At 45.5% G+C, this 15,684-nt stretch overlaps 2 protein-coding genes across 2 annotated transcripts in view; one reads left to right on the forward strand and one right to left on the reverse strand.

Annotated features, from left to right (window-relative positions):
* The window catches only part of LOC144731553 (procathepsin L-like), a 429,171-nt gene that overhangs the window by 344,330 nt on the left and 69,157 nt on the right, over positions 1-15,684 (reverse strand). The gene's annotated exons all lie outside the window — the stretch shown is intronic.
* On the forward strand, positions 800-12,862 carry LOC144731551 (procathepsin L-like). Its single transcript, XM_078612686.1, has 8 exons — positions 800-978; positions 4,860-5,018; positions 8,107-8,229; positions 8,995-9,153; positions 9,868-10,092; positions 10,695-10,860; positions 11,466-11,571; positions 12,499-12,862. The coding sequence occupies exons 2-8, from the start codon at positions 4,884-4,886 to the stop codon at positions 12,596-12,598; spliced, it is 1,014 nt and encodes a 337-aa protein (XP_078468812.1). The 5' UTR covers positions 800-978; positions 4,860-4,883; the 3' UTR covers positions 12,599-12,862.

A 15,684-nucleotide genomic window follows, 5' to 3' on the forward strand; every position in this document is an offset into this window, starting at 1 on the left:
ACTACACTATACGCTACAATACACCACACATTGGACTCTATGGAGGCACTACACTACACTCTACAATACACCACACATTGGACTCTATGGAGGCACTACACTACACTCTACAATACACCACACATTAGGCTCTATGGAGGCACTACACTATACGCTACGACACACAACACATTGGACTCTATGGAGGCATTTCGTTAAGCGATTAGTCGTCAACAGGGGTTCTACTGTAAAATTCGAGAGGAGCGGTGGCACGAACTCAGCAAACCGAGTTCGACTCCCGCCCTACAACCAATCACAAAACAGTGGCGAATATTTCAACCGGTTCTGGGCCTCCCGTGGGTCTACTCGGCCTTAAACACGAGTACGGTACGGTATATGAATTTAACATCGGTGCGGGGCGCGATTTAAAGCTTTCGTGACTGCAGGGATTCATCTTCTTGGTTCTTTCGGTAAAGTCACGTAGAATGGAAATAATAAAAATAAAACATAATAAAATAATTCTCACGACGTTTCGGCCACAACGCAAGCAGCCGTCCTCAGGTGTCTTATCGACAGACCTGTTCTTCACCTGAGGACGGCTGCTTGCGTTGTGGCCGAAACGTCGTGAGAATTATTTTATTACGTGTTATTTTTATTATTTCCATTCTACGTGACTTTACCGAAAGAACCAAGAAGTTGCGTGTGTTTGTCGTGACAACTTAAACATGTGGCACCCCCCTCCCCCACCACCACCACCATTGTGTTGTGCTCGTGGCTTCTTTGTCTTTGTTTGTTCATCATCTCGTCACTCCGAAGGGGTCTCGTGACTCGTGACTCGGCTACCACGCCCCCTGAAGTCGAGCCGGGGGAACGGACCAATCGCGGCGCTTCACCCGCAGCCCTTAAAAGGCGGCTCAATTCGCACGTGAAATCTCTACAGCACCACTTCGCTGTGCCGCCGTCGTCTTCGCTGGGTTTAATCCTCCACGTTGCTCCAAGGTAGCTGCTGCGTGCTGGCTGCAAGCAACACCAAGGGATTGGGGGTGGGGGGTGCTTTGTTTAAGTGGCGCTGTTCCATTGTGTCGACCACGTGCTTTGTATGCTACTAACTTGGCCATGCTGGTTACATGTGTAATTGTGTAGTTCGTCAACGAGGCACACGCTCTTATGTCGAAATCGGTCCACGGATGCTAAGTGTTGAATCTACGCCTTTGTAATTTTTGCACTCTCATCAAAGGCCGTGTGTGTGTGTGTCTGAATTTTTTGGATGATTTGTTTTAATATGTGGAGACTAATTATGGGGAAGGAGGTGCATTTTATTTTCCTGTGCTCCTTTGGCTCAGAAATATGATGTCTTGTATATAATACATTATACCTAAATATATATTTATTTTTATATATACCACTAAGACGAGGCATTGTAAAAGTATAGATGCAATCTCTGGTGGGTTTAAAAAAATTCGTCACCAACATTGCCTTCAAAAGCATTAAATATAATAGGCGACAATTGTCCATAAACCCGCTTCATGGCACATCCAGAGGCGTTAAGAGTTGGGATATTTTATTTGCTTGTTCGGCCTAAAAGTGTTTTTCTGCGTAATTGAGACTTGGGACAAAATGACCCTCGTATATTGCATATTGGATCATGGTGGCTCGTACAAATGTCGTAGTTGTGCCGTTTTAGAAACGTCTAGCCTACGTGCTAAGCTTGCAGAACCTCTTGGAATCATTTTTATACTACAGTTTTGTGGTCGCGGTTTGTTAATGTTTTAAATAATCAAACGTTGAATTTAATTTGTCGCTTTCGTGACTGCAGGAATTACTCTTTGGTTCTTTCGGTAAAGTCGCGTATAAAGAGAAATAAATAAATTAAATAATACATTTAATATATATTTTTTATGGCAAAAAATACGTCCTGATAAACGTTATCGACTTTACATCGGTTACCTCCACGAAGTGCGGTTAGAAGGTACTGTATACATCCCTTTTGGCATTTTAGGTGTAGCCGCATCTCAAGGAACAAACTAATATTTAACTTTTGTTGAGACTCGAAACGACGATCGAGCAATGTGCCTTTATCTGCCCTTCTACTTAAAATTAAACCGTTTTACACATCCATCAGCCATACGACCCTCTTGGATATGCTTTTATTTTCAGTAACATTGGGTTTAACTGTAGAAACATTCTCGACCGTTTTTGTAATGTGTTTTCTAAGCGTTTGTGCCAGCAGCTTGTGGTTGGCATCTGTTCGGTTAATTTCGTAGAATTTTTTTTCTACGTCGCCAAAATAAATGCCAGGTGTAAAGGAATACTGTTTGCTGACGCAGAAAGCCACGAGGAGTGGCTTTTAATGAATAAACGGTCCCGTTTTTTAAACTGCATTTCGCTTGAGGTCCCAGCAAGCAAGGCCTTCCATCGCCACCCAGATGACCTTTGTCCCATTTCCCCCCCCTAAAATCGCTCCTCACTCGCAGCTTCATCGGTAATGATACAATTAACTTTGCCGGGAAGCGATTATTTTAATCTGTGGAAGGCGCTTGGGAGCCAGCTTTGAATGTGGCGATTCTCTGGATTTTTTTCGAAAATTTGTAACTGATTCTGTTTTTTTTGCGTTTTACACATTTCGCCATTTTATTTTTTTAGTCAACACAAGGCAGGCAGTGTCAACAACGCCTCGGTGATGGAGCTTTAATTATCATACATTGCGGTTAAATTGCCAGTAATTAAAATTAACAGCAATGGGAAAATTATAGTTAACCCAACGTGGTGTGGTGCCAACCGCTGCTGCTACTAAATTGGACCACAGAATTGTTGATCGCCCTTTGTGCGAATGTCCACCGACACTTTTTTTGTTTTTCGTGCCCAAGAATCTTAATTGAAAATGGCCGGAGCGTGCAATGGAGGTGGGTGTGGGTGGGATAGAATTCCAGCTGTTCACCACAAAGTCCCTTTCTTTTTGGAGCAGTGCCCCACAAACAAAGGGGATGGGGGGTGGGACATCAAGCCCCATTGTGTGCGAGCTTGCCACACAACACTTTTTTTAAAATGCTCACGGGGTTAATTCCGTACTGTTTTTTTTTTAAAGTTCCATCCGTCTCAAAAAAGAAATTGTAATTGTTTGTAGTTTCATTTGGAAGATACCCAGCACCTGTAAGAAAACGTCGGACGTTGCTTATTAACTCGCGATACAATGCGAAACGGCGTCAGAAGGCTCTTAATCGATTTGGGGCCGCTTTTGAATTGTGGCATTTTAAAGATTTATTTGCTGCTTGGTATTGTTAAAAAAATACACCCATTACGGTATACTAAAACAACAATGGGTTCTAGATTTGAAGCTTTCGTGACTTCAAGGATTCATATTCTTAGGTTTTTTCGGTAAGTCACGTAGGTAAAAAATTAAAATTAATGAAAGTAAAAGAAAATAAAAAAAATAATATAATAAAATATTTTTATTTTACTTTTAATAATTTTAATTTGAAAATTTTACCTACGTGACTTTACCGAAAAAACCTAAGAATACAACAATGGGTGTTTGCACGTCTGTGCGCTGCTTAAGCAATAGTTGATGGATCACACAGATGGTGTTGTGCTCTTAAAACCGAGACCCAATAGGCTGGCATGGCAGTCCAGAAAGTGATATTTTTTTTAATACCTTTTCGACTTTTGAGCCATCATCCCCTTGTAATGCCTTGTTTGTTGTGGTTTGACTCCTTTTCGGATGAATGATTAAATCGCATAACTAAAGCCTGTGTTAATGTTTACCTCGTGATTGCAAACGTCTTCAATACGGCTAGCAACAAGCATCCACCGCTATCCATAATAAATGCGTATGCAGATGGCAGCCTCCTTTGTTTGTGCCAGATGCCTGGCTCAAGTCACTCCCCACCCCCATTGTGTTCCCAGTTGGCGTGTGGCCGTGTGCGTACCAGCACCTGTCCTTGAGTAAACACATTATTTGACGGCTGGTGAATGGTGCACAAATAACAACATTCATGGTGCACATTTTGTCATCGGTACTTTGGCTGTAGGAAAACTGTTTAGTCTTTGGATACGCGGCAGGCAACGGACCCCCATCGTAGCATGATAATTTCGTGTGCTATTTATACTTAATGCCTGTTATTTATGAACGGGTTCAGTTTATCCTGCAGCGTTTTTATTTCTCCAATGTTCACATCTTTAAACAGCATACAGCTAGTGAACCGGATTAAATTTAGACACTTTAATTGTTTAATTTGAAATATTAAAGTGTCGGTACATTTGTCAAATGATGATAATCGTCTTGCGTTAATTGCATCCCAAATATAATTTTTAAAGTAGCATCGATTATACGTGTTTTATGTGCAGTATGCCGGACATCCCCAAAAACTGAAGAAGTTTTCAAACCAATTATTCCTGCTTCCAAAAGTTTCACAATTTTGTTGTTGTTTTATTATGTTTTATTTTTATTATTTTATTACTTCCCTTCTACGTGACTTTACCGAAAGAACCAAGAAGAGGAGTTTCACAATTGTTTTTTTCTAGGCGAGTGATTTAATTATTGTCTACAACCCTTACTCGCTGCACCTTAGAGACTTAATTTCGATTTAAATCTTTCGTGACTGCAGGGATTCATCTTCTTGGTTCTTTCGGTAAGTCACGTAGAAGGGAAATAATAAAACATAATAAAATAATATAATATTATAATAATATTATAATAAACAACGTGGTGGCCAAGACTGAGATTGGTAAACCCATGGTCCCCCTTGTGTGTGGGCTTCTGTGTTCCGACACATGCCACTTATATTAACCCTTAAGCCCATCTAATTCCCTAATGAGGGTCACATTGTTAACGTGAACGCCCCTCCCCCCCCCCCCGTGTCTTATTGCCTCCTGCCTTGCAGCCGGTCCTGACTGACGGTAAAAAGATGAAGCTGCTGCTCGTCGCTCTGCTGGGGCTCGTGGCGGCGGTCTCTGCGGCCGTGGCCTCGCCATTCCTCGACCCGGAGCTGTCGTCCGAGTGGGAGTCCTGGAAGGAGTTCCACGGCAAGACCTACGACCAGGTAGGGTGGTCACGTGTGCACACGCTCGCCCACCGCTGCTGCTTGGTTTAAAGGCCATCCACCCAACTCCAAGTCGCGTGAAGATGCGCATTAAGCTGTTGCACTGCAATACCGTCACTTGAGGGCGCTGTGGCATCGCTTGAGAGGGCGCTGTGATCAGCAGCAGGCACCCGATTTTATTTATCACGAGCGTCTTTGCCCGTCCTAGGACGGAAGCTGTAATATTTTACGAAAAATTTTAACAGTATAATTATTTTTCGATTTAAAGCTTTCGTGACTGCAGGGGTTCATCTTCTTGGTTATACTGGTAGGAACGAAGTGGACCAGACCACCAATAGATTAATCCGTCCGTCCACGTTTGTCCGTCCGCGTTTGTCCGTCCGTCCGTCCGTGTATCAACATCGCCCCCTACTGCAAACACTTGGCATGACCCTGTCCGACAAGATGGCCGCCCGCTCCCCCTGCGATCTGTGAATTAAACAAGATGGCCGTCGCTTCCGGCGCATCACGGCAAAACTTTAAACTTCGCTTCAAAATTACTTTACTGAAACGCAGCACGTTTATTTAAAAAATTACTTTACTGAAACGCAGCACGTTTATTTAAAAAATTACTTTACTGAAACGCAGCACGTTTTTTTAACACAGAGACAAGAAACATTTATTAACACAGAGACGAGATGCATTTAATCGCCTTATTTGTGCACGAAAAGCACGGCGCGAGGCCTAGTGCGGCAGGCTTCGCGAGGCCTAGTGCGGCAGGCTTATTAACACAGAGATGAAACGCAGCACGTTTATTAAAAAAAAAATTACTTTACTGAAACGCAGCACGTTTTTTTAACACGGACAAGAAACATTTATTAACACAGAGACGAGATACATTTAATCGCCTTATTTGTGCACGAAAAGCACGGCGCGAGGCCTAGTGCGGCAGGCTTCGCGAGGCCTAGTGCGGGAGGCTTATTAACACAGAGATGAAACGCAGCACGTTTATTGTTGTTGTGCATATTGGCAGTGGTGCCTGACTCGGCTGAATCTGCAGCCCGGCAGCGGCAGAGCAGAGGCAGCGAGAGGCCTCGTCGCTGCTGCTATTCACTCGCTTATAGTTCTGCCGTGTTCACCACATCTCTGCCGTGTTCACCACATCTCTGCCGTGTTCACTATCATCTCTACATCTCTGTCGTGTTCACCACATCTCTGTCGTGTTCACTACATCGTATTCACACGCAAGTATTTCTACTTGTGCTGCAATCTTTGATTATTTAGCTGCTGGCTGCATGTTTGGTGGCGATGCTACCGTTATAGTAGCACCAACTGCGGTTGGTTCTGGGTCCATGGAAACGACGCTTTTCACTGCGAGTTTGTAAAGGGTTCCAGCAGCAAATGCGGTCTCTGTTTCAGCAAGCATCTTTTCAACGTTGGCGTCTAGACAACCATTGGGGTCTTCAAAGTCGTGGTTGTTTTCGGTATCCATGTCATGCGCGCGAATAAAAACTCGAAGTGCCAAACAAACACTGCTCAATGTAGTACTGTTATATGAATATGCCAAACGCCCGTCTATTCAACTCTATGTAGACGACATAAAATGCACCAAGGTGCCGTTTATTCCCTCTATTTTATTTCACCTTTATACTAGTAAATGCATTCGCGTTTCCCCATCTAAGGTCAATTAATCTCAGATGTGATCGTTTGGAAATGAAAGACTACGAGTCTTTAAATCTCACAGCGTTTCTTGTCAAAACAAACACTTTTTAATTAACGTTACACTAGAATACAGTAATTTTTTCTTTAACTCCTCTATATCCGGTCGATATCCCTGTACCGGTACTAAGTATTATTCCTACCAGCCCACCCTGCAGGGTCCTGTTTTCGGTAAAGTCACGTAGAATAGAAATAATAAAATAATAAAAATAAAACAATTCAATAATTCTCACGACGTTTCGGCCACAACGCAAGCAGCCGTCCTCAGGTGGAGAACAGGTCTGTCGGGAAGACAGAGTCTGAATGACCGAAAGAACCAAGAAGAGTATAATTATTCTGTGTAAATTTAATGGCGGTGAATCTTGCACAAGTATGTCGTCAAACGCTTCTGCATTTCACTAGCAGTATTAATGGTAGTGATTCTTACACAAAACTACGTCATAAAACACCACTTCACTGTATATAATTGGCCTTCAATTTGTTCAAATTTGCTGCTCTGATACTTTATTCTCTTCTGCTTTCGGTCGCTGCGATTTAAATACATTGGAATTCGATACAATGTATGGAAAATCACCGAGAAATATATTTTACCATAATGTAGAAGCATTTAATTAGGCTTGCTTTTTGTCTCAAGTGCTAAATAAATAAAGACACCAAATCCACTTTGTTGCTGCGTATATTTATTTATTAGATTCACTTTCAATAAAGAAATGTCTAACTTAAAGCGAGTTTGTGAAAAAAAATCTTTCACGAGTGTAGAAATCCACCCACTCATGAATATGAATGGGGGGGGGGGGGGCATGTGGTGTGATGCCACGCGTGTTACACGACATCCTTGGCTCTGTAGTAATTTATTATTCTTCCCATTTACCTAGAAAAGCCTCAAGGACTCTCGAGGAATTTATTTTCTTCCTCAGGAGGGTCCTGCCTGTTTTTCTCTAGTGGTGGTCGGGTATGGGGTAATTGTTGCTGTGTAAAAAAACACAATTTGAATATGCCGATTATTTTATTTTTCTCAGCATTGCGGTTTGTTTTGACCATTACCGGTTGCTTATTGGCAAGGAGGGTGAAGCCAGAGAATCTGGGAGGGGACATCCCATGCGGACAAAACGGACAACATTCAATTCCACAAAAAATGGGCCCCAGTTGGGACTTTAATCTCGGCCCTTAGTCCTGAGCCACAAGTTGTTACCGCTGTGCAAACCTCCCTGCCGCACCTAGAAGTTGTTTACTCTGATCAAAGCTTCAAATTCACGTGGGAACAGCCCAGGATCTATAGTTCGTCGTGTGGCTTTTGCTTGGATCGCAGCTCCTTGTTTTTCGGATTCAGACTTTTCTAAATGGTGCGTTTAAAAAAACACAATCTGTTTTGTGGACTCTTGTGGTGCAGAGGGAGGAGGGCTGGAGGAGAATGATTTGGGAGAAGAACCTCAAGAAGATCGCAGTGCACAACCTGGAGCACTCCATGGGCAAGCACACCTGGCGCATGGGCATGAACCAATTCAGTGACATGGTAAGCCAGGACATCTTCGTCTCATCCCTTACTAGATGGTCACCTGGACAGGAGTTCCTTTTTGTGGCCACGATGTCGTGAATGCACTCGACAAATGTCAGACTGTGCTGATCGATGCACTTGGGTTTGTTTCCACTGAATATAAAAAAATGGCCCACTTCCGTTTTGCGGCAGAACATGACGTGCCTTTACGCAAGCGGGTTCCATGTTGATTTCGCAAGTGAATGGTGGTGGGGGATGAACACTTGCATGAATGTGGCAGACTACAAACCGCAACTAAGAGCTCTTATTCTGTGTGTAATATATAGGTGTGTGTATATATAGGTGTGTAATATGTGTTATGTTTAGGGGAGCAGTAGTGTAGCGGTTGGCACATTGCGCTACAAACCTGGTGACCCGGGTTCGATTCCCACTCACGGTCAACACCAGTGATGATTATCTGAACCGGTCCTAGGCCTCGCCTAGGTTGACTCGGCCTCGAATGAGTACCTGGTGCTATGTGTAAACATTGCCACTGGGAAGACTAAGGCGGCCGGGCGTGGTGTTGGCCACCCCCTCGTGCCAGCCTTCATAGGTGCTCCCTAACAGCACTTGCCCCTACAGTCTTTTACAGGCTATACAGGGGATCTTTGTCTTTGTTTATATATACTATAAAAAATGCAGCTTTTTAATATTCATGCTGTAGACACAAATAACCAGCAAGGGGTGGCACTGGTTAAAGAGCGCTGGTTTTTACTCTCCGTTGTCAATGTGTGTCTCGCTCAGACAAAAGAGGAGTTCCAGCATACCATGCTGGGCCTCAGGGGCTCGAACGGCACCAGCAAGGCCTCCCGCGGCGCCACGTTCATGGCGCCCGCCTTCTTCAAGGCCCCCGAGTCCGTCGACTGGAGGAAGCAGGGCTACGTCACCGACGTCAAGAACCAGGTACCGCACCGCTTGCCGCACGTCCTGCGATTCCAGCGGCACGCTTGAGGGGTCTCTGCGGCTTGCTTGGATAAAACCTTCAAACGCCCGACTCTTGTGCCGTCTGGGATGAGGGTGGCCAGGAGATGGCGGAGGAGGCAGTGTTTCTCAAAACACCATGGCTGGTGGACCATCCGACCCAGTATAGTTGTGGATTTCAGCTTTCCCTTTTATAAAACTTACACATTGCATGTGCTGGGTAATGTAGCAATCGGTTGTAACTATGTGGGGTGGTGCGGGGGGGGGGGTCCTCACGAACTCCTCTTGCAAGATGGGCACAGTGTGCCAATATCAGCGATTGGGAGACGAAGGGGGGGGGACCTGGGCATGGTTGTTGGATTGTTGCCGCCCATATTGTGTTGCAATGGCGGTGCTCGCTCTGTGCACTAATTCTTCCAAGCCTGTCGGTCTAAATCGGTGGTTCTTAACCTTTACTGCAGCCTTGGCACCCCTTTTGGTTCTTAATCGTAAAAAGATTATATTATTTGAATAAATACAGAGGTTTGTAACAAAGTAGTTTTACTTGGGTGCCCGTGCTCAATTTGTTTTATAATTTACCTTCTAAAAAAAAATCTGGCCTGTCTTGCACTCACAAAGGGCATCTCGCACCCCAGGGAGTGCGTGCACCCCCAGGTTAGGAACAACTGCTCTAAATGGTGATCTTTATCTCCGCAGGGCGACTGCGGCTCTTGCTGGGCGTTCAGCGCCACCGGCTCCCTCGAGGGGCAGCACAAGCGCAAGACTGGAGTGCTCGTGTCGCTGAGCGAGCAGAACCTGGTGGACTGTTCTCGTGACGAGGGCAATAACGGCTGCGGTGGAGGACTCATGGACCAGGCCTTTACCTACATCAAGAAGAATGATGGTATCGACTCTGAGGCGTCGTACGTGTACACGGCAAAGGTGAGGGATAGGTTTGAGGTCGGTGACTGCAGGTCGTAGTGGCATCTTGTCTATACCCAGTTGACACCGGTCTGTTATGCACTTTACTGCAATCCTGATCTGAACACACCTGGGTCTGTTCTCTACTGGAACTAACACCGGTGTGGCATTTGAACTGGTCTGGAACCTTTCATGTAGGGCCTCCAAATGAGTACAGGACGTGGCTCCAAAATGTGGCCAGATTTATGGATGGCTAAGTTGCCCCCCCCCCTCATGTGTCTTGTTGGCCTCCTGAAGTGCTCCATTGCCAACCCCATCAATTTCGGGGACGTAATAGCAGTTGGTGCTTGCTAATGATGCAAATTCTAAGGCCACAGAGGGTTTTCAATTTGAAAATGGTTGGCATAGCCTTCCAATGTTTTCAGCTTGGGGGGTAGGGGTGGGCACGTGTTGTTCGCCCATTGTTTTGCTTCTATGTGCCAGAACATTCTTCAGCAGCTGACTTGCGCCATTTTTCAGTACTTTTCTAGTTTTTTAAAGATAATTGAGGTTAGACGATATGTTCGGGGGGTGGGGGGGGCGGAGTGTCTGATGCTAACGACGTGTGGCGCGCGCGAGTGCAGGATGGGGTTTGCAAGTACAACCCCAAGAACAAGGCTGCCGAGGACACCGGCTTCATGGACATCCCCAACGGGAACGAGGGGGCCCTCAAGAACGCCGTGGCTTCCGTCGGCCCCGTGTCGGTCGGCATCGACGCCAGCCTCGAATCCTTCCAGTTGTACAGCTCCGGTGAGCGACCGCTCCAGGAAGGCACCAGTTCCAAAGCAACGCTCGTATGACCGCAGCGTAGATTTTTTCTTTTTCCCCACAGTTGTATTGCTGCAAGGTGTTTTGCACGACATCCGTTCGATATTTTGCTCCCCTGTGCTGTTGGAGCTTCCATCAGAATGTTTGGCTGTTCAAAACGCTGCAATGTGCCAAATTTTTAAGAGATCGATTTTGGACCTCCCTTTAAAGGTCGTCAACTTGCTACGCTTAATAACTCTAATTTTGAGGTCACTCAAACCCAGAATATTAGTGCTGGCAGGTTGACCTTCTGCCCCTGTAACGTAGGGTGCCTCCTTGAGATCATTGACACTTGACTTGTGTTCAATAACACTTCCCTAAGAGGGGAAAAAATATGTATCATGACGTTACATTTAGTGCAGTCCGCCCCTCCATCTCTTGTCATGAAGGGCCATTGGTCAAAAATAGCACCAATTGCATGTTTTTTTTCCCTTTTGGCGACAGTGTTATTGAACTACGTTTTGGTTATTTGTGTTTTCGCTCCCATCCCATTTTATATATTATGTAACATGGACTCGTGGGTACGTGTGCTGTCGGTGTATTTTCAGGCATTTACAGTGACAGCGATTGCTCCGACAACCTTGATCATGGCGTGTTGGTTGTGGGCTATGGTGTGGATGATGATGAACGTAAATTCTGGATTGTCAAGAACAGGTGCGTGGCTACAAACATCACAGCTACATTGCAATATATCATGTCTGGCGAGGTGGTGTGGTTGCCACACTGCTCTACACCCAGTTACCTTAGCAATGCTGCAGCGTGTATCCTCCACCCGTTTGTGATTTGCGATTCGACCTTCCCTAGGATGGCTTGGTTGTACACGAGTACCGCAGGTACCGGACTGAAATAAGTTCTGCATAGGGGCAATGGTGGTGTGAACATCAATGCTGGGGGAGACCAAGGTGGCAGGGTGTGCATGTTTATGCGCTGTATCTTTAAATATCTACTTGCTAACTGAACTTACCCACTATACATAGGCTAAATAGATGCTTTGTGAAGACTCCAAGAGTATGATGTATGTGGGGATAATGAGTACTACGCTATTGAATGGCAACGATGGTCATCCATAGGCTAGGACCATACCTTCAATGTGGAATTTCCACATTGGCATGGGGCTCTATAACGGTAAACACTTTCTCTCGTGCACACCTGAGCATGGGATATACATTTGTTTTACTTTAACCACCGCATCCCATTGTGTGCAGTGCTGCCCTTACTCGGTGCTCTCTAACGGCTCTGGCCTTGTTTTTAATACGCAAGGAAAATGCCTTTCTCTGCATGTGAGCGGCTTTCTTTGCGATATTTCCAGCACTGCGCTAATCCTCGTCGACCTGTGTTCATGGATAACGCACATGACGGGCGGTTATCAAAACCCTTCCTGGTGGGCCTCTCCTACGTCTCAACTAGGCCTTTAAGTACCTGGTGCAGCCTTAAACGGTAGTGGTGGAAGGAAGTGAATGAAGGTGGCCGTTTGTGGTGCTGTGTGCCAGCCTCAACAGGAGCGTGCTAACGACAACGTTTGTTATTCGTTTTAGGGTTCTGTAAAATTGATGGAATTTCTTTCTGTGTGTGCGTGCGCAGCTGGGGAACGAAGTGGGGAGATAATGGATATATCCTTATGGCACGTGATAAGGACAACCTGTGTGGCATTGCCACTGCTGCAAGCTATCCCCTGGTGTAATAACCACCTGTCTCTGCACATGCATGCACACTGGCACACATACTTGTGTGCAAGCAGACTGTTAGTGTTTGTTCAACTCTTTTACAAGAATTAAGTTTTTAGTTTTATCCACTCTTTATTATGTTAAGCCACTGGCTTTTTATGTCAATGCAACAAGTGTTGGTGATTACTACCAACTTCAATGCAAGGTCTACTGTCTAAAATATAGTGTTGATATGATTGGAATGGTGCTAATATCTTAAAATTGCCTCTTTTTTTAATGAATCTACCTCCCTTGGACCAGAAACACTTGAAGCGAGTGCAATTGTGTTTTTTGAGGTTGTATTAGCATGTTGCTAAAACATTGCCAGTTTTGTTTGATCTTAAATAAAAAAATGTTTAAAAAAAAGATTTCGTCGTCTGTTTGCATTCATTCTCTGGCCTTGCTGCAGTGGAATTGGTCGAACGCGTGATTTAACTTATTGATGAGTAAAAAAAATTGCCAATTGGAAGGTTGAGCTCGCCATCAACTTCGGTCGACACAATGAGTACGGCTTTGAGTATCGATTTTAGTGTTGTCTTGTTTGGAAATTAGTTCCTGTTACTCAAGCAGACTTCTCCAATGCGGGCTGCAAAGAGCTAAAACATTGCACTCATTTGGGCAGGGTGTTTGAAAAATGTTTAATTGGTCAATTCGTTCTCATTTTTAAAAGTAGTATAGGTTATGTATGGTGGTACCCAGAGCCGTCATGCTCGATGTGGCGAGGGTTATATTCTCATCAGTAGCGTCGTGGGTTTAGTGCACTGCTACGAAACCAGCGACTTATCCTGGGCCACACCGAGGTTGACTGGGTCTCGAGTACCCAGTTTCGGGTGTAAACATTTCTTCTGGGGAGACTAAGGCGGTCGGGTGTGGTGCTGGCCGTCATTGGTACGTTCTAACAGCACTTGTCCCGACAATCTTAAGACTATACGGGAGATCTATCTTTTGTACTACGATACCATTACACTGGAAGTGTAAAATGTTATCGCACAAACTGTTGTGGAGGAAGTAGACTAAAGTGGAACGTTATCACTTCTCCTTTTGTGGCCATGCTTTTTGAGAAAATGACATGGGTCAACGTAGTGTGCACTATACAGATATTATTTAAATCCAATTTTGAATATTCTCCCTACACCGTTCCGCGATCCACCGATCATCTGACGCCGATGCGGACTGAGTTGTCCCCACTAAACCACGCGACACACCCATGTCGTGGTCTGTAAGGTTGGTGGTGGCATGAGCCAGCACCGTACCGGCAGGAACAACCACGTCGTCCGGACCCCCATTCAGGACTTGCAAAAATGGGTGCCTGTCCGGATCGAACGATTGTCCGAGCGCCAATAAGCGCCAGATTCCGGGTCGCCTTCGATGGGGTCAGAAGGACCCCCGACCGTCGCATCATCGTTACAGATCCCTTTTCGGTAACGCAATGGCACCAGCATCTGTGAACCCGGCGGAATTTCTACCGTAACATCTGCTAGTGCCTGCACGGTGACTCACTGCGACGAATGCAAGAGCAGGGACGGAAGAAAATAAAGCTTGGGACAGGAGGGCATTTTCAAACAGCCCTGATCTACAATAACTTTAACAGGCATCCTCCCAAGAAAGTCGGTGCCCAGCAAGGAGGGTACACCTTGAAATAAAGACCGGCCCCGACACCGCGACATCACCAATCACAATATGGGCATCTACTTGGCCAATGATGCCCATGCTACCCCCATTAGCCGCAACGCAAGCCTCAAAAGCTGGTCGAACACGCGAAGTGGGAATAGATAGAAGTTGAAAAATCACATCAGAAATGATAGTAGCGGAAGCCCCGGTATTGACGAGGACGCGAACATCAACGCCCTGAATGGAGCCAGGTACCGTTGAGGATCCTGTGACCACCGCGACTACGCGACGTGCCACCTTTTTCCATTGCGTTCTCAAAACAGGCCAACCTTTAGTAGCAGTTACCGAATCATGAAACGAACAACGTGATGTGAGATGCATGAGGCGACGAGTTTGACCGGGTGTCCGATGTGTACCGACTCGCCTGTATGGGAGGATGTTGGCCCGTCGGAGAAGGAGTCGATGCAGCCAGCGGAGTCGGAGGACGAGGGCGACACCGGCAATCCTGTGCGAAATGGCCCAACCGTCCACACTTGAAACAGGTGACGGCAGGCCTGCGAGCTGGTCAGTCGTGACCCCGCCGCGGAACGTAGTGTCGCCCCGCTGTCGATTCCAGCGAGGAACAGCCGCAGCGAGGTCTCCCTCCGAAGGCGCATCCTCCGGAATGTGGACGACTTTAGTTGGTGACCAACCTATTGGCTCACCGTCGCGGTTGAGATCCCCGGTCCATGCAGCCATCTGTGCCCAACGTTGTAGGTTCTCGTGCGCGTTCAGGCATCTAGCGGCCCATCGGAACGTTTGCGGTTCGTGACCGCAAGCAGGTAGAACAACCCCCATGCCCCTTGACAAAGCCAGCATTCTCTCCATAATCAACGAGTCGAGGACTTCTTGCTTGACATCAGGGTAAGCGGCCACAGCCAACGCCATGAACTTTCGTTGAGAATCGGAAGGCGGTTCGTACACCTCGGCCATTTACGCGTACACATCTTTATTTTATGGTTCCTGGGTAGTAAGTGTTATTTCCTAATTGCTTATGCCTCAAAAGTACAGATAATGGCTATTATTCCCCACAAACTTTGGTTTTGTAACCAGGACACAAAAACAAAGTTAATAATCCACTCCATTAATAACACTGTAACAAACAATATATTTTTTGTTCCTGGGTAGTAAGTGTTATTTCCTAATTGCTTATGCCTCAAAAGTACAAAAAGTGGCTATTATTCCTCACAAACTTTGCTTTTGTGACCAGGACAGTGATATTTTGATATTTAACTATTTTCAATGAGAAAACGTGTGCATTTGTGTATTTCGTTCACATTAAGTCCTGGTCACAAAAGCAAAGTTTGTGGGGGGAAATAACCATGTTCTAGACTTTTTAGGCATAACCAATTAAAAAACAACACTTAGCACCCCGGAACAAAAAAAAATGCGTAACATAGTGTGATTACAACGA

This window comes from Lampetra planeri, chromosome 39, assembly GCF_965212315.1.
Source record: "Lampetra planeri chromosome 39, kcLamPlan1.2.h2, whole genome shotgun sequence".
In the NCBI taxonomy this organism is placed as follows: Eukaryota; Metazoa; Chordata; class Hyperoartia; order Petromyzontiformes; family Petromyzontidae; genus Lampetra; species Lampetra planeri.